Source organism: Schistocerca cancellata, chromosome 3, assembly GCF_023864275.1.
Source record: "Schistocerca cancellata isolate TAMUIC-IGC-003103 chromosome 3, iqSchCanc2.1, whole genome shotgun sequence".
NCBI lineage: Eukaryota > Metazoa > Arthropoda > Insecta > Orthoptera > Acrididae > Schistocerca > Schistocerca cancellata.
In genome coordinates, this window is record NC_064628.1 from 749,511,381 (window position 1) to 749,536,275 (window position 24,895).

Sequence of the window (24,895 nt, forward strand, 5' to 3'; positions counted from 1 at the left end):
TGAGACTGCAAGCTATTAAACAGGAATAACTTTCTCTACTGCAGTTGATGTATTTACAGATACCTGTTGTTGGAAATCCTGTTTACCAAAAAGTTACTGCATGATATAAATATTCAAACTAAAATGCACTGATCTAAACTGTATGCTGTCTACTAGCACAAAATTAAAACATTGTGGCGTGATGGAATTTCTGCCAATGGTAAAATTTACACTAGGAAGCTGCCAAGCACTTGGATAGTCACAAGTCTTACACAAAAACAAAAAATACGATTAATTTTCTAACTACTAGTCTACACAGTAAAATACACACGTATAGTTCACTTCTTTGCAGAAGAATGTGAAAAAAAAAAAAACAAACAAACAAACAAAGATTAAATTAAGTTACTGTTTATCAAACAAGTGCTACTACGTGTCCTCTCGGCTCGGCGACTGCCGCTACACTGACTATGGAGCCCGTAGTCAATGGTCACTTACTCAACCGAGTCACGCAGCAGGTGACGTGGTGGTCTGATGATGAGAAAATTTACACTAGAAAGCTGCCCTACACAAGGATATTTGCAAAACTTATGCAAAAACAAAAACTATTATTAATTTTCTAATCAATAGTCTACACAGTAAAATACACAAGTATAGTGCAAAATAGCCAAGCAGGAATGGAGGAGGAGGAGATTAGTGTTTAATGTCCCGTCGCCAAGCAGGAATAGCTGGGGGACAAATGTACAGGTATAGGAGCATATATAACTAGGAGAAAGACAGATACTGCCTACAGGAAAAGGCCTTCGGAGAAAAGTGAAGCACCTTTATGAATATAAAGAGATCAGACGGAAAATCAGTACTAAGCAAAGAAGGGAAAGATTAAAGGTGGAAGGATTATATAGAGTGGCTCTACTAGTGAAATGAACTTAGAGGCAATATTATAGAAAGAGAAGAGGCTATAAATGAAGGTGGGACAAGAAGTACGATACTGCAAGAAGAATTTGACAGAGGACTGAAAAACTAAGTCAAAACGAGGTCCCTGGAGTAGACGACATTCCCTTAGAACTACTGATATCCTTGAGAGATACAGCCATAACAATACTATTCCACCTGGTGTGCAAGATTTATGAGACAGGTAAAATACTGCCAGGCCTCAAGAAGAATGTAATAATTCAAATTCCAAAGAAAGCAGTTGTTGTCAGGTGTGAATATTACTGAAGTCATGGGAGCAAAATACTAACATGAAGAATGGAAAAACTGGTGGAAGCTGATCTTGGGGAAAATCAGTTTGAACTTCAGAGAATGCAGGAACTCACAAGACAATTCTGACTCTGTCACTTATCTTAGAAGATTGGTTCAGGAAAGAAAAACCTATGTTTGTAGCTTTTGTAGATTTGGAGGATGCTTTTGACAATGTCAATTGGAATGCACTCCTTGAAATGAAGAAGAATGAAGATAGCAGCAGTAAAATACATTGAGTGAAAGGTTATATACTGCTTGTACAGAAACCAGATGACAATTACAAGAATTGAGGCCATGAAAGGGAAGCAGTGGTTGAGAAGGGAGGGTGACACAGGGCTGTAGCCTATCCCCAATGATATTCAGTCTGTACACTGAGCAAGCAGTAAAGGAAACTAAAGAAAAATTTGGAGAAAGATGTAAAGTTCAGGGAGAAGAAATAAAAACTTTGACATTTTCTGATGACAGGGATAACTTTGTCAGAGACAGAAAAGCACTTGGAAGAGCAACTGAATGGAATGAACAACATCTTGAAAGGAGGGTATGAGATGAATATCAATAAAAGCAAAATAAGAATGATGTAATGCAAACGAATTGCATCAGATGATACTGATGGATTTAGTTTAGGAAATGGGACACTAAAAGTAGTAGATGAGCTTTGCTATTTGGGCAGAAAAATAACTGATGATGGTCAAAGCAGAGAGGATGTAAAATGTAGACTGGCAATGGCAAGAAACGCATTTCTGAAGAAGAGAAATTTGTTGATACTGAATATAGATTTGAGTGTTAGGAAGTTGGTTTTGAAGGTATTTGTCTGGTGTATGGAAGTGAAATGTGGACAATAAATAGTTTAGATAAGAACAGAATAGAAGTTCTTGAAGTGTAGTGCTACAGAATAATACTGAAAATTAGATGGGTAGATTATCAAACCAATGAGAAGTTATTGAATAGAATTGGGGAGAAAAAAATTGTGTCATAACTTGACCAAAAGAAGGAAATGATTGACAGGACACATTCTGAGACATCAAGAGATCATCAGTTTAACATTGAAGGGAAGTGTGGGTGGTAAAAATTGTAGTGGGAGGCCAAGAGATAAATACAGCAAGCAGATTCGAAAGGAAATGGGTTGTAGTAGCTATTCAGAGACAAAGTAGCTTGCACAGGAGAGAGTAGCATGGAGAGCTGCATCAAACCAGACTTTGGACCACAACAAAAACAACAACAGGCAGTCTTAAGCAGTGAACATTATAGCACTCCTGTTAGAAAGGAAGTCTAGGGTTTAATGCCACATCAGCATTAAGTAGATTAAAGATAGAAATCCCTTTAGGTTGTATCAAGAAGAATAACTGATCTTAAAGTGTGGAAACTTCAGTTCGGAACATCAACAATACAAGGAAAATATAATACTCACTGTAAAGATGACATACTGCCTTTCAGACATGCAAAACGAAAAGACACCTACACATTAGCTTTTGGCCAACACCTTCATCAGAAAAGGAAACACACATACTTTCATTCACAGAAGCAAGCACACCTCATGCACACATCACTGCCATGTCCAGCAGCTTGGACCAGAATGCATTCCTGCGAGCTGCCAGAGATGGCGGTCATGTGTGTGTGAGGTGTGCTTGCTTGTATGAATAAATGTATGTGTGTTTCCTTTTCTGATGAAGACTTTGGCCAAAAGCTAATGTGTCATGTGTCTTTTCGTTGTGCCTATTTGTACCTCAATGTGTCATCTTTCTGGTGAGTAGCAATCTAGCTTTTCCTTACATTGTTGATTTTAAAATGTAATACTTATGGGACAAGGGCTGTGCAGACAGGAAAAGTATACTGGTTGAAAGGGTGTAGCTTGGAATGTTAGAGAAGCTCTGCTAGATGACATTCCTTGTGTCTGCTTGGTCAGTCTGAAGGAAGGTGATGTCCACTCAATGGAAGGCGTTTTGCGTTTTACAGTTTAAAAAGTATGAGTTTTGTCCACATTTTGAAAGTGATCTGCCTTTGGTAAAAAAAAAAAAAAAAAAATCTGTCATTGGTATCATCCATTTGAAGAGAAGGGATGTTTATGTAAAAGGTAAATTCCAGGTCAACCCTGAACTTCTGGTGACTTGGTGGAAAGAATTGTATGTAGTCTTTGAAAGTCTACTCACCATGCAAGCAGAGAACTTGCAATTGCTCATATGACTGTCTGCTGAGTGTTAAGTTGATGTTTGGTGCCTAAATCATACAGACTACAATAAGTTCTAGCTCTTTGGTTTGGTAATAAAAGGAAACATGTTGACTTCAGTCATGCCCTGCTGGAAGACATTTTTGTCATGTTTAATTTTTAGTGATGATGTTATAGGCGACACAAAAATGAAAAAGCTTGCATACTTTGCCTACTTTCATTCCATAATGTCATATGGTATAATATTTTGGGGTAACTCTTCAAGTCAAACAAAAGTTTTCAGCGTCCAAAAGTGTGTAATACATATTATTTGTGGAGTAAATTCAAGGACGTCCTGCAGAAACCTCTTCAAAGAACTGGGTATACTAACTACTGCCTCTCAGTATATTTACTCCTTAATGAAATTTGTCCTAAATAATATATCTCTTTTTCCAACAAACAGCTCAGTTCATACAGACAATACCAGGAACAAAAATGATCTGCACAAGGACTTAAAAGCACTTACTTTAGTTCAAAAAGGGGTCCACTACTCAGGAACACTCATCTTCAATAACTTGCCAGCAAACATAAAAAATTTAGTTACAAATAAAGCTCTGTTTAAAAGGAGCCTGAAAGGCTTACTAGTGGCTAACTCCTTCTACTCTATTGATGAATTTTTTTAACAGAAACAAATGATGTATTGTATATGTTCATACTATTAGTATTGTTATTTCAGCTTAAAAAAAATAAAAATAAAATTGACATGTTCCACATCCACGAGGATCTCCTCAGCATGGATCTATGGAATGAAAAACTAATCTAATCTAATCTAATCTAATGAGGTGGAATCCAAAATTTTCGGGACTGGTGCTGCCATCTGGAAAGTAGGAGTAGTAGATCTTTACACCTCTAGGTGGCAAGAGCTGCTTATCTGATGAGTCAGTGTGTGGAGTAGCATTCAGCTGGGAGTACTTGTTGCATGTCCACAGTGATTTCGGAAATACTCTGTGTGTGGGTTGTGATGATTTTACTATGGATGCATGAACAGAACAGTGGGTGTATTTAAAATTCTTGGTGAATCTTGGAAAAAGTACTAAGGAGACCCTTGCAATGATTCAAGTGTTTGGGGAACAGAGCATGAGCCGTACACGTGTGTTTGAGTGGCATGCTCAGTTCAGGGCTGGCTGTATAGACGTCGAAGATGATGCTCACACTGGAAGGCCCGTTAGCTGCACAACGCCAAACACTGTTGCCAAACTTCAACAATTGGTTCATGCGGATCAATGTCGAACCAGTCAAGACCTTGCGGATGAAGTGGGTATTGGTTATGGGAGATGTCAACGATGAATTGGGCATGCATCATGTCACCGCAAAATTTGTGCCAAGGATCTTGACTGCCGATCAGAAGGCACAGCCGGGTTGACGTGTGCACGGTCCTTTGTCAGACCACATCTGATGGTCCAACCTTCTTGTCCTGCGCTATCACCGGTAACGAGATCTGGATTTATGGTTATGACCCAGAGACAAAGCAACAATCATCCAAGTGGAAGAGCCCAAGCTCTCCAAGACCCAGAAAAGCGAGGCAGGTGAAGAGCAAAGTGAAGAGCGTGATCATCATTTTCTTTGATACCAAGGGAATTGTGCACAAAGGATTTGTCCCACCCAACCGAATAGTGAATTCTGCGTACTACTGTGATGTTTTGCGATGGCTCTGTGAAAACATGTGGCAACAATGGCTCGAACTTTGGCATCAAGGTAACTGGCTGCTGCATCACGACAATGCGCCCTGTCACACGTTCTTGCTCACGAGGACCTTTTTGGCAAAAAACAACATGGCAGTTTTACCCCACCCACCATACTCTCCAGATTTGGCACCTTGTGACTTCGCGCCATTCCCAAAACTGAAACTAAAGTTGAAAGGCTGTCGGTTCGACACTCTAGAGAGGATTCAAGAAGCATCGCTGGCGGTGATAAACACCCTCATAGAACAGGACTTACAGAAAACGTTTGACCTGTGGCAGAAGCACTGGGACCGGTGTGTACGTGTGGATGGGGACTACTTTGAGGGTGATGGAGACCATTAGTCCAAAGGTAAGGTTTTCAACAGTTGGCAGCACCAGTCCCAATAATTTTGGATAGCACCTCTTACATTTCATGTCAGCAGTACAATGAATTGCCAGAATGTGCACTTGTGGGGACTTCAACCCTGATGCAATTGTTGAGCATTAAACAGATTCATCTAAAGTGAATGTTTCTTATGCCATTCCTTATAAAAAAAGTTTGTGGCCCATTCCTTTTTTGAGGAAAACACAGTGACTGGAGTGAGCTATGTAGACTGCAGACTTGGCTTTTTCCACAACTTGAAGATGATTCTAATGATTTCATATTCCAGCTGAATGGAGCTTCACCACACTGGCACAAGGTAGTATGACAATTCCTCAGTGACACACTGCCTCAGTGATGGATAGGATGCAAGGGAGCCCAAGTCACTACCCTACATTCTTAGCCTCCAAGATGCCTACATATGACCCCATGTGAGTTTTTCTTCTGTATGGGCATGTGAAGGAAAGGTTTTTCATTCCTCCTCAACCTTGTGACATAGATGAGCTGCCTCAGCCTTGTGACATAGATGAATTGAAGGATAGAATAAGAGCTGCAGTGACTCGCATCTGTATACATACATTACATGGAGTTTATGATGAATTTACCTTTCCTCTAGGTGTTGTCCATGTTGCTACTGGTGAACACACACAGCTCTTATAATAATATAACTGAAACATCAAGATTTTATGAGTATATTGCAATTTATCCCTATTTGCTGATGCAGGAGATGAACAAAAATATGGAAACACCAATGTATGCCAATAATTATCATGCCTAATAGAGTGCATGAAAACAGTTGGAATTCAAAACAACTCCCAGTCATCTCAGAATGGATAAATATGGGTCCTGCACGGTTCTGAAGCGAATCTTATACCATTAATCCTGCAAAATAGACACAGGTTCAGGTAATGATGGTGGAGGAGGTGGATAGCAATCGTGCACCCTTCTCTCCAAAGTAGACCACAAAGACTCAATAATGTTGAGATCTGGTGAACTTTGTTAGCCAGGGGAGATGCAGAAATTCACTCTCATCCTCAGAAAGCCAATTCTGGATTATGCAAACACAGTATCATCATGGGGGAACAAATATTGTACTATGGGATGGACCTGATCAGCCAAAATGGTCACATAATCCTGGGCAGTAATGTGACGTTGCAGAGTAACAATGGGGCCCATGGAATACCATGCTGTGGCTGTCCAAATCATCACTCAACCCCCCAACATGTTTCACTCTTGGCAGCAAGTAGTCTGCATCATAGGCTTGTGATGGCTACACCAGATGTAAACTCAGCAAGATGTTGGAAACAGTGTGAAACAATAATCATCCAACCAAATGACTTTCTTCCATTGCTCCATAGTCCACTTTTTACAGCTTTGGAGCCACATTTTCCTGTTATGGGCATTTGAATCACTGTTGAGTATTTTTTGAATTCCATTTCACCTTGAAATATCCAGCTTATGGAGCTCCTTTCATGTTGTTTTGGTGCTGACATGATTTGTGAGTGTGATGTTCAGTTTTTCAGTGACTTTTGCAATTATTGTTCTCTTATTTTGCCCACAGTCTTCTTCAGTGACCATCTGTCACAATCAGTGAACACACATTTTCATCCATGTTGTGACTTAGCACATGAAGTTTTTCCACTTTCCGTGTATCTTTGGTATGGTGCCTCTTGAAATATCAAACACTTCAGCTGCCTTGATTACAGAAGCACCCATCATACCAATAAGCTGCCACAGTTCAAATTCACTTAGCTCTGACATAGTGCACTTACAACTCCACAGAACACTGTTCTGACCACAACAGATATTTGAAATATACTGAGGGCATTGCACTGGTGTCATTTGTTCTTAAATGTAACAGTGACACCTGTAGGCTTGGCTAACATCTGCATTTATTTTCAAGCAAGCATTTCTTGCTGTGTTTCCCTATTTTTGTCCAACCATTGTACATTCCCATCAATAAATATGAAGTTTTTAAATCAGGTCATTTATTTTTTATAGGTCCTATGTTTTGTCAGTCATTATAATTCTTGAGCTTTAAGTGACTTTAATTACTTCTTTTTTTATCTGCCTTCTTTCTGTTTTAAGTTCGTGAAAATAGACATGCAAGCACTTAAGTCCCATGTTCTGAATTATATGATTCAAACTGTTTAGTTACATGTGTCTATCACAAAGCCAACTGTAAGCCAACAGAATTTCTCTAAAGTCCTGAATAATTTTATTGACTGTTTTACAGCCATAGGTTCAGACATGTACTTACCATTGATGTTGAAATACAAGGAAGAATGCAAGATGTATTTTATTTTATGTCAGTCAGTTTTTTTAGGATGAGGATCTAATGGAAGCAGCAGGTAGCAGTTAGTATGCTTATGATTTATCTCAGGCTTTTCTTACTTGTAGAAATATTGTGTCTACATGAATTTTGGCACTTTAGCATACAAAACCTTAAAATTCATTCATTCGTAAGACTTCTTTAACTGTGTTTGATCTTTTGCATTCTGTTAAGCAGTACTCATCTGAGTTTCCAATGTTCAGCATTATATATTGTAAATAATTCTTTAATATAAATATTGAAAGGGATTTCTATGCCATAAAAATAAATTGGCTAAGTTTAAATAATATTTTATTATTTTCTGATGCAACATCTAAAACATGTAAACACTCACAACAAAAAAATTATCATTTAGTAGAAATTGAGACCATCAGATTTGAAAATGTTTGCACAATTTTTAATTGTGTCCATTATCATGAGGAATCCTTTTTTTTAACATATTCATTGATTCCTTGTTCCATTTTATCAGAATACTGTGTTACAGAAACAAAATATGTCCTATTCTAAAGACCCTGTGATTCACATATCTTGTAACAATTTTTAGTAACAGTTTCTATGCAAACAAGAATGAATACCCTTAAATCTGTATAAAAATTCAGTTATATTTTTCTGGTGTGGTATTTCTTCTGAGACTACGTCGATCATTCACCTACAGACAGGTTATACGATTACAAAGAAGACTTTTTTGTACCCGTTTCACTTCTTAGTAACAACAAAGCGACCATAGCCACTTGTCTTTGGTCCTTGTATGGTATTTTGTATTGTTCTAATATTTACCAATATATCTTAATAACATGTTTACCACTTGCAAGACTTTTAATGGGATAGATACATCAGAAAGGGAACTGAAATTATAGTAAATTAAAATAAAGTAAGGAGAAGTGAAGGGAATAACAATTTTTTTTTTAATTTTCTGTACCTTAATCCAGCTTTCACACCGTAGATACCTTAAAACAAATTCACCAGTAATAAAATTTTAAAAGAGAGAAAAATAGTGTTTCATTATCAAAAGCTGAAATGATGCAAGTGTCCACAAAAATATGGTAATTGTGACCATTATAATGGGATATGACATCAGGAACCAGATATTACTTAATTTAGATGTTACTGAAGTTAATGGAGATACAGGCAGCAAGATGAGACTTTTTGGAACTATTATGCTGTGAAGAATTTCAAGTGAGCTCAGATAAAGACACTCTTAATGTCATTAAGGGAAGATAATAGCATGAACATGTATCACAAAGTGGAGCTGGTTGTCAATAATAATTTAAAAAATCAAGAACTGTAAAGACAAGTAATATTGGTGATCTAGCAGACTTATTGTGGAAACAGATCCAGTTTGAGAACACTTTTTTCAAACAAATGACTTATCGTTTGCCCCCTCCTCCCGTCCCCTGTGTCCTCCTCGTACACTTTCACCCTTGTTAATTTTCACTACTAATTGTGATGAGCATTGTTTAGAAATCTTGCCAAATGGCTACTACCAATTGTAATATGACATGCGTAAAAATCTTACATCTGAGATGGCTTTAGCACCCCTCTCAACCTGGTATCCCAAGTGGTATCTTGTGTCACTTGGGCCTCAAATCGACCCTTAGTAGAAATCTAGGACAAGATGTTTTGACTGGGCAGAATGTAGAGCATCATCAAAATGAAGATGGACGTTGGTATGTTGAGTTGTGGGAGGGTGAAATGTTTCAAGAGCAAATTGGTGATAAAATTCAATAGTGATAAATGTAAATAATCAAATATCAACAAAGGATTAACTTGCATTCATTTTGTTAAGAGATTTCTTCTTTCACAGCATTTGCACTTGTGTATGTTAGAAAGTTGTGATGTTTTCTCAGGTTGTCTCAATGTATGGAAGATGCAGATGGTGAAAATATTTTTTGATATGAGAAATTCTGTTTGTATTTGTACTTGGAAATGAAGCAACTTTTACTGCTAAGGAACTGCAAAAAGCAAGAAGTGTCACACAATCTGCATGATAAAAGATATGTTCTTCCGTTACATGATTTGAGAGCTTTTAGTATGAAGAAGAGAGCAGTGAAATAGCTAAGTTTGATAAGTATTTGTCAGGTACTAGAAATGACAAAGAACAGCGAAGTGTCAGTAGAATCCTAGTGTAATAGTCTCATATGATTCAGAACTTTCACCATGTCCCATGTCACCTTGCAGTTAGCTGAAATACTGGACACTAAAAAAAAAAAAAGCGTCTGGAAGTTGGAGACGGTCTAAGGAGTGCAATCATTTCAACTTTTAATGAGGAGAGCAGATGAGCCGTTGTATATATTGCTACCTTTGTCATACCAACACACACACACACACACACACACACACACACACACACACACACTCTCTCTCTCTCTCTCTCTCTCTCTCTCTCTCTCTCTCTCTCTCTCTCTTTCAAAAAATTGATTATTTTTGTGTTTAAATCAATTTTTGAAAATATAATGTAAATGGATAGGTAAAAAATCTGCTCACCAAGAGACGGCAGGAGAGTACACATATAAAAAAGATGTTATGTTGTAGTGCCTCGAGAATTTCGGGGTAAATTCTAGAGACACTCATATTTCACCGTCACATGATATTTTAAGATGAGTGTGTGAGAGTGGAAATGTGTCTACTGCGCCACAGTTTATATGTGTGTGCAGGATGGGCGTATGTTAAGAAAAGACTAAAGTTGTCGTGGTCTATCAGCGCTGACAAGTGGTGGGTGCGCATGCCTTGGAAGTCATATGAACAGTACAAGGAGTAATCAACGGCTACTCTGTGGCAGTGAACTAGTAGTGAAAGTTGAGAACAAATGAAATATGTTTTATCTAGGGACTCATATATGAGGGACATTTGAAAAGTCCGTGCAAAGTCCAAGAGATGACACCACCAGTGCTTATCACGGTCATGTTTAGTTAGTAGCATCTTTGGAAAGAACGCACACCAAGTAACAGCCATATTGGTCTATTTCTTTGTGTTTGGTATTCATGTGAATCAAGGAAGTCGAGTGATTGTCAAAAAATTGATGAAAAAGAATTTCGTGTGGAGATTAAACATTACTTTATGAAAGGAAAAACGCCTCAGGAGACTAAAGAGAAGCTTGATAAACATTACGGCGACTCTGCACCTTCTATTAGAACAGTTTATAAGTGATTTCAAAATTTTTGGAGTGGCCGTATGGGTATAAGTGATGCTGAACGTTCTGGATGCCCTGTGGAGGTTATGACTCCAGAAATCATTGATAAAATCCATGATATGGTGATGGATGACAGAAGAGTTAAGATGCGTGAGATTACTAGTGCTGTGGGCATCTTGAATGAATGGGTACATAATATTTTGCATAAACATTTGGACATGAGAAAGTTACCCAAAAGATGGGTTCCGTGATTGCTCACTCTTGACCAAATATGGACTTGTGTTAAGTGTTGCAAGGATGGTTTGCAACTGTTTAGGAAGAAGCCACAGGACTTTAAGCATCGTTTCATCACTGTAGATGAAACATTGATACATTACTATATTCCTGAGACCAAACAACAATCTAAACACTGGGTTACCAAGGGAGAATCTCCATCAAAAAAGGCGAAGTCCATTCCTTCGGCCAGAAAGGCTATGGCGACTGTCATTTGGTATTTGCAAGGAATAATCCTCATCAACTATCTGGAAAAAGAGTAAAACTATTACAGGTACATATTATTCATTGTTATTGGACCATTTGAAAACCGAGCTGCAAGAAAAATCCTGGTGACTGGACTTCAAAAAAGCCCTTTTCCATCATGACAATGCACCAGCATACACCTCAGCAGTTTTGGTCAAAAAATTATTGGAAAAACGATTCCAACTTTCCAACTCGTTTCACATCCCCCCTATTCTCCAGACTTGGCTCTCTCAGACTACTATTTGTTCCCCAATTTGAAGAAATGGCTGGCTGGACAAAAATTTTATTCAAACAAGGAGGTAATTGCAGCAACTAATAGCTATTTTGCAGACTTGGACAATTCCTATTATTCGGAAGGGATCAACAAATTAGAACAGCGTTGGATGAAGTGCGTAAGTCTAAAAGGAGACTAAGTTGAAAATTAAAAAAAGGTTTACCCCAAACATGTAAGTAATTATTTTTTTGCACGGACTTTTCAAACAACCCTCATACTCTGTTGTTTGACTTGCCAGGGGCAAGAACTGTTTTGACAAGGGTTATTAAAACCAAAAGAGAATGTAATGATATATGTTGAGTACTAAGGTTTTCCAGACGGGGTTGATTTATGAGGCTTGAAAGAGCATGTGAAACTCGTGTAGTTGTTTTATTGTGAAGAAGAAAATATAGCGAAGTTGATATGAAAGTATTCTGAGAGTAAGAGATCATTTCAAAGGTAGAGTAGTAGTTCAGTATCATTTTTCTAACCAGCATGAAATCCTCGGAGAAGAAGATCAATGCAGCTGTCTGTCCTAAGAAGAAAATTGGCTGCACACAATATGTAAATTACTCATGAGAGACGTGTGTCACGCACCCCAGCACCACACAGTCTCCAGTCGTCAGTAAAATGTTAGAACATGTGCAAGCTTTGGGAACCAGTGGCTCTTTCTTCTGGCAGAAGGGTTGAAGTGAAATGAAGAGGGGTAAAGGGAAAGGGCTGGAGTGCTTAGTAAAAGGAGTAGAATTTGTAAAAGTCATCCAGATGCCCAGTCAATGGAGACTTATCAGATGGGATGAGAAGGAAAGTCATTGCTGGAGACTGCACAAGACAAGATTTGAAAACCTGAGAGCTTAAATGTGGGAGATTGGGTAATATGAAAAACAGATTTTACTGCAAAAACATTGTGCATGAGTTAATAAGAGCAAAAAATTAAGTGCATGTGATAGAGGTGGGAGGGGTCAGAAAATGAAAGATTCAGAAAACTAAAATGGAGTGAAGAAAGCCGGTCGGAGTGGCCGAGCAGTTCTAGGCACTACGGTCGCAGGTTCGAATCCTGCCTCGGGCACAGATGTGTGTGATGTCCTTAGGTTAGTTAGGTTTAAATAGTTCTAAGTTCTACAGGACTGATGACCTCAGCAGTTAAGTCCCATAGTGCTCAGAGCTGTTTGAACCATTTCTTTGGAGTGAAGAAAGGAATAGTTACTGTGAAGAAATGCTGTGACCAAAGAAATTAATGTAAATTAAGTGCAGGTGGGTGCTGAGAACTGTGGACATGTTGTGTAGTGTCAGTTTCCACATGCAGAGTTATGGGAAAATGGTTTCTGGGGGAAGAATCCAGATGGCATGTGTGATGAAACAGGCACTGAGGTCAAATGTCATGTTGTGATGCATGATCTAACTCTGCAATAGAATACTGTGTGTTGCCTCTGCTTATGCCCATTCATCCTAACTGATAACTTGGTGGTAGTCATGCCGATGTAAAAGGCCGAACAGTGTCTAATAACAGCTGGTATATGACATGCGTCACTCCATAGGTGGCTCTCACTTTGACAGTGTATGGCTTGTCAGTTACAAGGCTGGTGTAGGTGGTGGTAGGAGAGTGCATAAGGTAAGTCTTGTAGTGAGGACAGTCACAACCATAGGAGTCATAAAGTAGGGAAATGTGTGCAGAAGGAGCATAGGGGCTGACAAGGATATTGTGGAGACTGAGAGGGCAATGAAAGATCGTTCCAGATGTGGTGGGCAAAATCTCAGATAGAATGGACCTCATTTCAGGGCATGATTTTAGGAAGTCATAGCCTCATTGAGGTAGCTGATTAATACATTCAAGACCAGGATAACACTGTGTGACAAGTGGTGTACACCTAAGTTGTTTTATGGAGGGATCAGCAATACCAGGATTAGATGTGATGGCCTGATGAATCTGGCTGGGGTAATTACGTCTAATGAAGGCTGTGGTGAGAATGGCGGTGTATTGCTGTAAAGAGTCTGCCTCTGAACAAATACATTTGCCTCAAAGGCTTTTTTATTTGAAATTCAGTGCATTAGTATTTGTAAAATGGCTCTTAGTGTTCATTAAAAAATGACGATCATTCCACTTGGGACCTGTGGAATGGTACATTAGCTTATTTTTTAGTTGTAAATATTTGTCATGTATTGTTGTTTTTCTGACATGTTCCACATCCTGGAGGACCTCCTCACTACGGATCAATTGGAATGAAAGTAAATCTAATCTAATCTAATCTATGGGAGGGAATATTCGATATGGAAAGGATGGAAAACTGTCAAAATGTAAGTGTTGTTGAAACTTCCTGGCAGATTAAAACTGTGTGCCCGACCGAGACTCGAACTTGGGACAGTCCATGTGAGGGGTCTGGGGTTTTAAGGAGGGACTGCAAGTCAGTTTGAATCACAGGGATGGGATCTTCATGGCAGATGGTGTATGTAGAGATGCCAGACAGCTGGTGCAGACCTCACTAACATACTCCTGTTGGTCAAGTACCACACTGGTAGACCTTTTGTCTGCTGGGAGGATAATGATGGTCATCAGCTTAGAGGAAATGAAGAGCCTGGAGTTCTGCAGAGGACAGATTAAGGTCATGTTGTTAGGACCTGAGGAATGGCTGTGAAGCAATGCTGGATATGAGAATTTCTTGGAAGACTTGTAAGGGATGATTTTGAGATAGTGGTGGTGGATCAAGTTGGAGATGTGGTCAGAACTGTTCAAGGAAAAGTTCAATGTCAGGTTTGCTGTTGGAAAGGTTTTGGGATTGGGTTGCAAAGTGATATTTCCAGTTGACATTCCATGTGAGGAAAAGTAGGTCCTTTACCAAAGCAGCACGATTAAATGTAGGGTTGGGGCTGAAAGAGAGGTCCTTGTATAATACAGAAAATTCAGGAGGGGAGAGTGCTTTAGACCAGAGGTTTAGAACACTTTACTGTTGTGACTGGTCCTTGTGATTATAAGTTATTATTGGTCTGGGAGCCAGTAGTGAAAGCCAGGGGATGATGAGGAGGTTGGCCAAGCTCAGTTTGTAGGAGAGGAGTGCAGAGGGACAGGAAGGGAAGCACCACTGTTGAGGTAGTTTACCGTAGGAGAGGGTGGGTAACTTTCTGAGGTGAAGTCTGGCATGGTTTTGCATTTTGAAGTTGGCTCGGCAGATGATACCATCCAAGGGAACAAGAGGGCCAGAAAACTGCAGGATTTAGTACAAGGAGAGAAGTTAGTGGAGAGCCATCCTTTTCATATAAAATGTTCCCTGCCATACTGCCTTGGCATTTGAGGGAAACGTATCTGTTAAGATGCAGACTCTTTACAGCACCTTTTTCACTTCTGCCTTCACTAGTCGTAATTACACAGCAGCCTAGTTCAAAAGTTGATTTCCCACACCATCATATGTACTACTGGTACTGCTGATACCTCCATATAACAACTTAGGAGTACACCGCTTGTCACTCAGTATTATCCTGGTCTTGAATCAGGTACTTCAATGAGGGTATGACTTCCTAAAATCGGGCCCTGAAATGACATCAATTGTCTGAGATTTTGCCCACCACACCTAGAACAGCTTTTCATTGCTCTCCCAGTCTCCACAATATCCTTGTCAGACCCTATGCTCCTTCTGCACACATTTCCCTAACCTATGACTCCTACCCCGTAACTGTTCCCGCTGTAAGACTTGCAAAATACACTCTCCTGCCATCACCTACACCACCTCTGTAACTGGCAAGCCGTACACTATCAAAGTGAGAGCCACCTGTGGAATGACACATGTCATATACCAGCTGTTATTAAACCTTGTTTGGTCTTTTACATCGACGTGACTACCACCAAGTTAGCAGTTAGGACGAATGGGCATAGGCAGTGGATGTAGACAGGCAACACACAATATCCTGTTGCAGAAAATGCTCTACAACATCACATTTGTGACCTTGCTGCCTGTTTCACCACACATGCCATCTGGATTCTTGCCCAAAGGCCAGTTTCCCAGAACTCTGCATGTGGGAACTGGCACTACATGTCCTCAGTTGTCATTATCAGCCTGGCCTTAATTTATGTCAATTTCTTCACAGTAACTATTCCTTTCTTCACTCAATGTTAGATTTCTACATATTTCATTTTCTGATCTGTCTATTTTTCACTGTCCACCTTGCACGTGTATCACATACAATGCACTTAGCTTTTTGCTCTTATTAACTCATGCACAATATTTTAGCAATAATCTCAGTCTTTCTACCTTTAAACTCCCAGGTTTTCAAATCTTGTATGGTGCAGTCTCCAACCATCAGTCTTTCCTTCACATCCCAACCGGTACGTCTCCCCTAACCCAGTGTTCTGGGTGACTTTTCTGAACTCTACACCTTTCCCTTCACCCCTCTTCCTTCCCCTTCAACCCTCCTGCCAGCAGAAGGAGCCACTGGTTCCGAAAGATTGCATACACAATACACTGGGAATGTGTACATGCATGTATCAGAAATATTTTTAATTTCCTGTTGTAATTATGTACTAATTATACATTAGATATCATTACCAGCACTAGTAAACTGTTTCATTCACTATAATGTTGCGCGAGTGTGAATATGAAAACAAAGATGAAATCTCTCTCTCTCTCTCTCTCTCACACACACACACACACACACACACACACACACACACACACACACACACACACAATGTGTCTATCTGCTGTTTAAAAACTATCCTGTTTGATTAGTGTTGAGTGTTTCCCTTCCCACTGTAGATAGTTATAGAATAATATTTTGGTTGAGAGAGGACTACTTCTACAAAGCTGTAAGACATTTTTGTGACAGTTCTAATTTTCATAGTAAAAAATTAAGTCGTATGATGAGCTGGAAAGACAGTCCTGTAATGTTTGAATATAGCATTAGTAGAATGCAACTTGACACAGCCACTTTGATTAAATATCTAAGTATAACACTCACAAGAGATATGAAATGGAATGGAGATGCTGCATGAACTCAAATGGAAATCCCTGGAGTGAAGATAATGCTCTTTCTGCAAGGTACTACTGCACAAGTTTAGAGAAATGGCATTTGAGGCCAATTGCACAATGATTTTACTGCCACCAGTGTGCATTTCATGTAAGGACCATGAAGATAAGATGCAAGAAATTAGGGCTTGTGTGGAGGCTTTTAGACAGTTGTTTCTTGCTTGCTCTATGTGCGGGCAGACTAGGAAAGAAATGACTAGTAGTGGTACAAGATAACCTCCACAATGGAACATACAGTGGTTTCTGGAGTAGATATGTAGATGTAGAAATATGTCATATTAGTCAGATCTCCTTTCTGTCATAGCAGTACAGGAATTATTAACTGTAGCTATGTGTCAGTTTTAAATTCACCTGAAACAAACTACTAAAAGAATGAAATATACTCAGAGTTGTTGAATACTAAATAATATATATTTGTGTAAGTGTATCTTATTGTTTCTGTTCGTTGTAAGACTGACATGTTATAAACCTGAGTTTAATTCCACATGAACAAAGATGTATGAAAGCTACAGCCAAAGATAAACATAAATAAATAAATACTCCACAAATTTTGAAAACAAGATACTTGCCTTGTGGTCTGTAATTTTTCTGTGAATATTTTGGGTTTTTGTACTGGTATAAATTTATGAATTACCAGAAACCTCTAAACTAAAAAAAATGAGTGTTTAATAACTGATAAATGACAATTTTTCCTCTTCAAAATAATCAACCATTCATGTGTCATGTGTTACTGACATTAAAATTCAAACTTTAATCGGTTTATAATGATATGCTTTTAATAAAAGTTTATTCTTGAAATCATAGTGGTATGAAAGGATCAGTTTTCTAATAATATATCCAAATTTGTTACCAGCAATGATAATGTTTGTTTGCATACTACTGTCAGTTTTTACATTAAACAGGACAGCCAGCATGAGTAAAACAAAAACATAATTCTCATTTAAGTTGCTGTACTCACAATTATAACTTTTATTATTCTTGAAAATTTTATTAATGCAATGTGCATATTTCTTCAGGAGAGAACTGTATAATCTTCCTCAAGATACTTGTTTCTATATGTCTGTCCACTATATTTGAGAAGATTCCGCAGTAACGCATCATCATTGTGCCTACCTTCTTGACTTTTTATCCTTTGTCTCATTTTAGGTCTCTAGTAGTAGTCTTTAATGCATTATTCAACTAAGTCATCTGTCTCATTCATCATAGTCATAGAGTGTAACATTTCTTGGATTTCTTTTTGCTTTATACTTGATATGCAACTGCCACACTGTTTATTTTGCTATAAGAGTTTCTTTAAATTGACACAGAGCCAATCACATCTGCTTTTTTACCTTTCTGTTTTGTTTTCCCACTTCCATTATTTTTGATTTTCTGAAATATGTTCATGTTACAGATACTGACATACCAGATGAGTACTCAATGCTTTAAAAAACTTATTTATACATACTGTCAGTCAGTTGAGACTGAAAATCCTGATGGCTGTTTTATGTACCATAACACATTTTTCTACTAAGGTAATGCATATAAAAGCACTTTGTGCTGCTTAACTGTATTCTGTGGACTTTTGTTGGCCTGTACAACTGCTAAATTAGTATCTTTACTCATTTTAGACAATCCTAAAGGACACTTCACAACAAAGTATACAGTCACAAGATGAAAGGACAATGAAACATTATTTATGAGCAGTATGTATATAGCACCATCAACACAGGTTTAAATGCATATTTATAATATGCAGGCAACTTGTGGCATTAAATCTCGTTCCTCTTTTGTGTGCTTCAGTGGACAGTTCAATGACAAGTGTCTGATTGTTTCTCCTGCTTCTTATTTATAACAGCTATCAACACATTGTAGTGCCATACAATTGTAATAGAGAACTGGCTTCCTCAGATGAAAACTGTGAAAAATAAACATGATCAACAAGTTACTTAATTCTGTAAAGTATTTACAAAAATCATGCAAAGGGCTCTTCTAAAGATTAAAAATTATGTTTGTCTGGAACTGTCAAAACAAAACAGGAGAAAATAAGAGTAAGCTACTGAAAAATATTTAAGGGACATGAAGACCTAAGGTGTCATGAAGCAACGTTTAATAACAATTTTCACTCACAGAAATGGATAAATGACATAACATGTTACTGTAAGTCAACTAATAAATAAAACATTAATGCAGTGTCAAGGAAGTGGGTTGTTCTGATGAATATATAATATGTGGGATGCTAAAACGAACAGAATGTTAATCTACTATACCTTCAAAATAAATCACAATAAATGACAAAAGTAATTACAGTGTACTATTTGACACTTAGTTTTCATTTCAACATATGACGACTTAAAATTTGTATAGTACAAGTTTACAGACATTGTCAGTGTATAAAAAAAGGAAATGTGTGATATTACACAGAGAATCCGTTTAGAAAATGCCTTACAGCATTCATAATTAGTTGCCAGTAAATGAGTCTTCCTGCAGAGGACTGCACTAAATATTAGTAGACTCGCTGTCATCGACTTCAACAGAAGTCGAAGGCTGCGACTCTCCAGCTGGAGGTGGCCTGATGGTCTCTGGTTCAGGCACCTGTGACGCTGCTGTTATTGTTATCCCTGCAGTGTCATTATCCTCTTGCAGCTCCTGAATTACATCTTCTCCCACAGTGCTTCCATCACCCAGTACATTGACAGGGGAAACGGAGAGACGCGACTCAGCACCATCACTGCTTGTGGTGCGAATGTAAGCTAGCTCCAAATTTGAGTGTGATTCATCTGTATTGGACCTGTAACAACATCTCTTCATCATACATATAGTGGAAATATTAGATGATAGTAGAGAGTAATGACAATTGAATGGGTATACACAACAATATATCATGAATCTGAAGTAACTATGCTTCGGCATACAGATATTTTCATTACTCTACTAGACATCAGACCCAGATTTAGGATATATAGAACTCTAAGGCGAACCTGCAGTGTACATACTTCCAGGGGAAATTTTGTGATAAGCTAACTAATCTACAAAAATAGCATTTCCAAGTGACCTTCCTTACGAAACAGTCTATCCATTAGTGAAAATTGTATCACAGTCCCTACAGTAGTTACACTTATCACAGTGTAGAAGAATTTATGACTGACTGTCACAAATAACTGTGCCTGATGTTATATTTTATTCTGTCATGCTAAAAAAAAATGTACTGTAAGTAAATACTTATTCTTAATTTTACTTTATTTTCAACATGATTATTTTAAATCATTTTGTTATTATTTTTAACACAATTGAAAATAGAAAAAAATACTTAATCAATGCCGTTTCTTACTTTGAAAATGTTAATTACATCCGGAGTAATTTGCAATGTAAAGCTGACGCTTGAGTAACTCCTCAGAAGTTCAATTGTGTATATCGGAGAGAACCGAATTATAGGGATATGAAAGGGGCAGTGATGTAACGTAGGTACAGAAGAGACACGAACAGCACGTTACGTCCACATGGTACCATTTTTATTAGTCTTTTTCTCTGAAGAATACTGTACAACACTGTTTTGTTGATTTGTTAGAAGAAAATGTTTATTAACATGACAATGTAATTAAACTTACAAATTCGTTTTTTGTTTTCAGTTGCAGAATATAAAAGAGTGTGTTCTGACATTTCAGGCCAATAAATGTTCAAATGGTGCCCATCATTTGTTGCACACATTTGCAATCTACCGCGTAATGAATGTCTTACATCTGGCGTAATGTTGCCACAGGCTGCCTCAATACGATGTTTCATTTCCTCTGGGGTTGTAGGCACATCACGGTACACATTCTTCTTTAACGTACCCCACAGAAAGAAGTCTAAAGGAAAACGGGCTGGCCAATTTATGTGTCCGCCACGTCCTTCGAACATTGTCAAGGGTCAGCGTAGTATTCACTGCAGAATTTGCAGGAGCACTATCACGTTGATACCATATACATATACGCGTTTCCTGCGGGACATTTTCTAGCATCCTTTTGTAGAGACTCGATGTATTTTGCAGCTGTTTGGGTGCCTTCAATGAAGTAAGGACCAATTAAATAGTCACCAATTAGTCCGCACCATACATTTACATTCCACGGTCGCTATCGCTCTAACTGTCAAAGCCAGCGAGGATTGTCCACGGACCAGTAATGCGTGTTTCGTTAATTCATTGCACCGTGGTTTATGTAACCTGCTTCATCGGTAAACAGGTAAAACTGCAACGCATTCTCTGTTAATGACCATTGACCGAAATTCACTCGATTATTAAAGTCATCTCCATGTAATTGCTGATGCAGCGACACACGATACGGGTGAAATTTGTGACGATGAAGTATGTACATTGCACTACTTTGACTCACTGCACTGTAGAGTTGAGGCGATTCGTGAATGAATCATTCATTTGAACGACTCTAAATAAAGAATCGTAAGAATCGAATCGTGATACGGACGAATCGTCGTTCAAAAGAATCGTAAGAACGACTGCGTGTTTCCGAGTCGTGACGATTCCAACAAGTTCCAACGATTCATCGATTCTTAGTACGCTATGCTTCGAAGGCAACTTTCGAATCATGCCGAGTCGTGCCGAATGATTATGACCGCCAGACAGCAGTCAAGTGGAGGATGCGTGTGAACAAAGGAATCTCGGAACAGCCAAACGAAGTTCGTGGGCCGTAATATTATTCATGAAAACTTAGCTGACACTTGGCGGTGGCTGACGGGAATGAGCGTAAAGGCATTTCCCATTTACTATCGCTAACATCAGCCACAGCGCCGACGTCCGCTTAGTTTGCGCGAGTAATACACAAACTAGTGACGACAGAAACGATATACAGCGAGTACACAGCTCCCAATACACACGATTAAAATCAAGAAATCCAAGTATGATGAATAAATACGTACCTCTTATTTGTTGCAGATGCAATGCAAAAAAACACACACACACACACACACACACACACACATGAGCAATAGCACTTGGATTATGTATTGTATTTCGCGTATCTCGATAACGGCCCCAACGATTTGGATGAAATTTTGTATTTAGACTGGTTTTTGCTTTTTGAGTTCACCTACATAGTTCAATTCTTTCGTAAAAAGTCTGTTTTGCAATATATATATCCTACATAGTTCTATTCGTAAAAACGCTATTTCACATGTTTTTATAACGCCATCTCGTAAAACTTTGTTAGTATGTATTGAATGTAGTTAAGGTTTTGGTTTTTATGTTTATCTGTATATAGTTGTCTTTCCTTACAGCACGCGATTTTACACAAAAGAATTTTTTAAATAAAAACGCGAATTTCGTGTTTCTTGGGAACGGCTTTAACAGTTTGGATCTAATTTTATATTTGGATGCGGATTTTGATTTTTAAGTTTATCTTTAAACAAAAGTTTTTTAATTAATAATTTCAAGTTCGAGTTTTCGAATGTTATCGTGTTCAGATTCATATCAAATTTTAGTGAAGTAATGTCGCTGTATACCATTGAATCCTACTGTTAGGAGTATGTCGTCTTCTCACGTAAATAGTAGTGACAGCGACAAGTTCTCAGACAAATTAAAAGCAAAATACCTATGCTTTGTATTAAGAAGAAATGAAAGTTACGCTAAATTCGCTGTGTGGGAGGGCTGTCAGCAGCGTTATGAATTACAAGGATGATGTGGACTTGGAAAGACATCTTAGCACAGAAAAACATGGGATGATATGAGCCAAACCACGTCTGCCTCACTGCTAGATTTTGTTACTATAAAACAGACGTCTGCAGTTAGATACGTTCAAGCCATACAACCAAACTGGCATACCACGTAACTTTGCACCACCTTTCGCACAAATCGACTCCTCTTTCCTGGCATACTGAAATAAAACAATAGATGCAATCAAATCAAACGTGACCTTTCATCAATTAAGGCATTACACGTATAAATCGAGACTCACACTTGTAACGTCATATGCATGTTTACTCATAAATAAACTATTTCTGGCATATCTTATCATGACACAGTTCGATCGCAGTCTAACATAACAGTCGCGACACTCACTGCTGTAAAAGTTGTTGTCGTTTGACAGATGGAGCGACACTGGCGCTCCAAGCGGCAGGTAAGGTGAACGTCAGACGCGTCGTAAGCATAATGTTTGTTTTGCATCCATTTCCTACGTAATTTCCGAATTATTCGAGTTAGTTTCTTGCCTCCAAGAGTTTGTGTAGTATCAGAAGGCATATATGTTTCTAAAAATGATTCTAAAATAAGCGCAAGTACGGACAAAAACCATTAATAGAGTGGCAAGCTACAACACATTCGTGAAGAAACACTTGTGACATTGGACAGAATTGCAGCTTACCACGTTGATATCAAAAGAATATAAACACACAGATTCACATGTAAGAAGCACAGACATGTACCTCCACATGCAAAAGCGATGGACAGCTCGTTTATCGTTCTGTAGGCCTACTGTGTTTGTCATTGTCGCCTATTGCCACAAGTACGACCTTCATCTTTATATTATTCTAAGTGGGACAAGCAACTGACAAATAGTGGGAGAAATATGCTGAAAACATTATAAGGAGCTGATTACATTACATTTCACGAAAAACCAAATATTTGAATAATTTTCAAACAATCTGTCTGTAGGCACTTTCCTTGTCTCATAATAGTTTCGCTCGAAGTCTAGCGATCTGCGCATTCTGACACTTCACACGCTTTTGTAAGACATGAACAGCTGCACTTAATCTAAACACTTCATCGTCAAAGCAGGTCTGTGTTGACGATTCTCACGAATCTGGCACTAATATGTGGAGAGTTGATCTGGCTGCTTCTGTGTCATAGGACTGTTTTACAGCTTTAGACTGACTGTCGAATCTTTGTGGCAGTTTCCTCTTCATCGCCAGTTGAGATGGCTTATTTGGAATGTCAAACAGTGTGGGTACTGCATTCTACACGAGTTTGTTATTGTCTGCGTTCGTGAACTGGTTTTGTTCGAAATGTAGCGAACAAAACCTAATATTATTATACAGGTAAACCGGGTCTTTCTTCATAAGATCTTCTCGTCTGCTATTAACTAGCAATTTTTTGCACCTAAAACGAAACATTCATCATTTATACACATACATTTGCAAGTGAATCCCGACGATACAATTTAGTAACATGATGGTATATAGCTCTCAGGATCCTTAGGAAACCTAAAAAAGACAGCTGTGCTGTCTTCTTCCTATTGCTGCTGCAATTTATTGTGCTACAAACGCTCCCGATGGTAAAAACCATTGTATAAATCAAAATAAACAATCACTATTCGCTTTCACGATCGCGCCGAACTCGCAGTTCAACCTACCGGCCGCTTGGAGCGCTGCTGGCGCTGAAGGCAACAAAATCGAGGCGAATTGTCGCGACTGTTATGTTAGACTGTGGTTCGATTCTAACCCCATTGACAATTTCAGACATGTCCTGCCATCTGTGAGTAAGATGAAAAACTTTTTGCATTCCGTAAGATTCGTGCTATCGCAGACTAGAATGAATCGTGAAAGAATCGTGAACGAATCGTAGGAATCGATTCGCAATGTGAGATTGAATCGTAAGAATCGAATCGGGAAAAAGAATCGTGTTGCCCAACTCTACTGCACTACCTCTACTAGCGACGCCACGTGAACTCGTGTGGGTTCACGGCAACAGCAGCTAACACACCTGCTTCTCCTGTGATGGGTTTGTTACGGACCCGTTTGCGTGTTACGACCATACCTGTTGCATACAATTGTTTGCAGATGTTTTAAAATGTGCAGTGCATTGGATGATCTCTGTCCAGATACCTTTCTACATACAACCTGCAGTTGCATTTTGTCTGCACTCGCCATAGATAAGTATCATCTCTGCCTTTTCAGGGTTGGAATAAACCATTTCAACATTTCTTACAACACTGTACACACTGTTTATTTGCGACTTCTCACATTCCTACTGTGTGACTTCTGCTATTACTTGTGTAGAGCACACTATCACAGACGTCCGGTAACGCAGTGTACTACAGTTATTCTGAGTGCAAGGACTAATTCAGCAAGTGCTACATGCAGACATTGAGACAGTCAAACTTGTAAACAATGTAAACATACCCCTACAGATCTTGTTTGTTACAACACGCGACTGAATGTCTGAGATTCCAAGTGTAAGCTTTACATTACAAATTACTGCGGATGTAATTAACATTTT

The 24,895-nt window shown here is 38.5% G+C and overlaps 1 protein-coding gene and 1 long non-coding RNA gene across 2 annotated transcripts in view; one reads left to right on the forward strand and one right to left on the reverse strand.

Annotated features, from left to right (window-relative positions):
- Positions 1-18,586, forward strand: part of LOC126175776 (uncharacterized) — a 53,333-nt gene extending 34,747 nt beyond the window's left edge. The window contains exons 2-3 of the long non-coding RNA XR_007535614.1: positions 18,107-18,227; positions 18,324-18,586. This is a non-coding gene — a long non-coding RNA (uncharacterized LOC126175776). The remainder of the gene's footprint in view (positions 1-18,106; positions 18,228-18,323) is intronic.
- Positions 18,587-18,775: 189 nt separating this feature from the next.
- LOC126175775 (uncharacterized) lies at positions 18,776-23,006 on the reverse strand. The gene is made up of 2 exons (XM_049922749.1): positions 22,638-23,006; positions 18,776-19,483 (listed from the first exon to the last, which is right to left on the reverse strand). Exons 1-2 carry the CDS (start codon positions 22,655-22,657, stop codon positions 19,192-19,194), a joined length of 312 nt encoding a protein of 103 aa, XP_049778706.1. The 5' UTR covers positions 22,658-23,006; the 3' UTR covers positions 18,776-19,191.
- Positions 23,007-24,895: the final 1,889 nt, after the last annotated feature.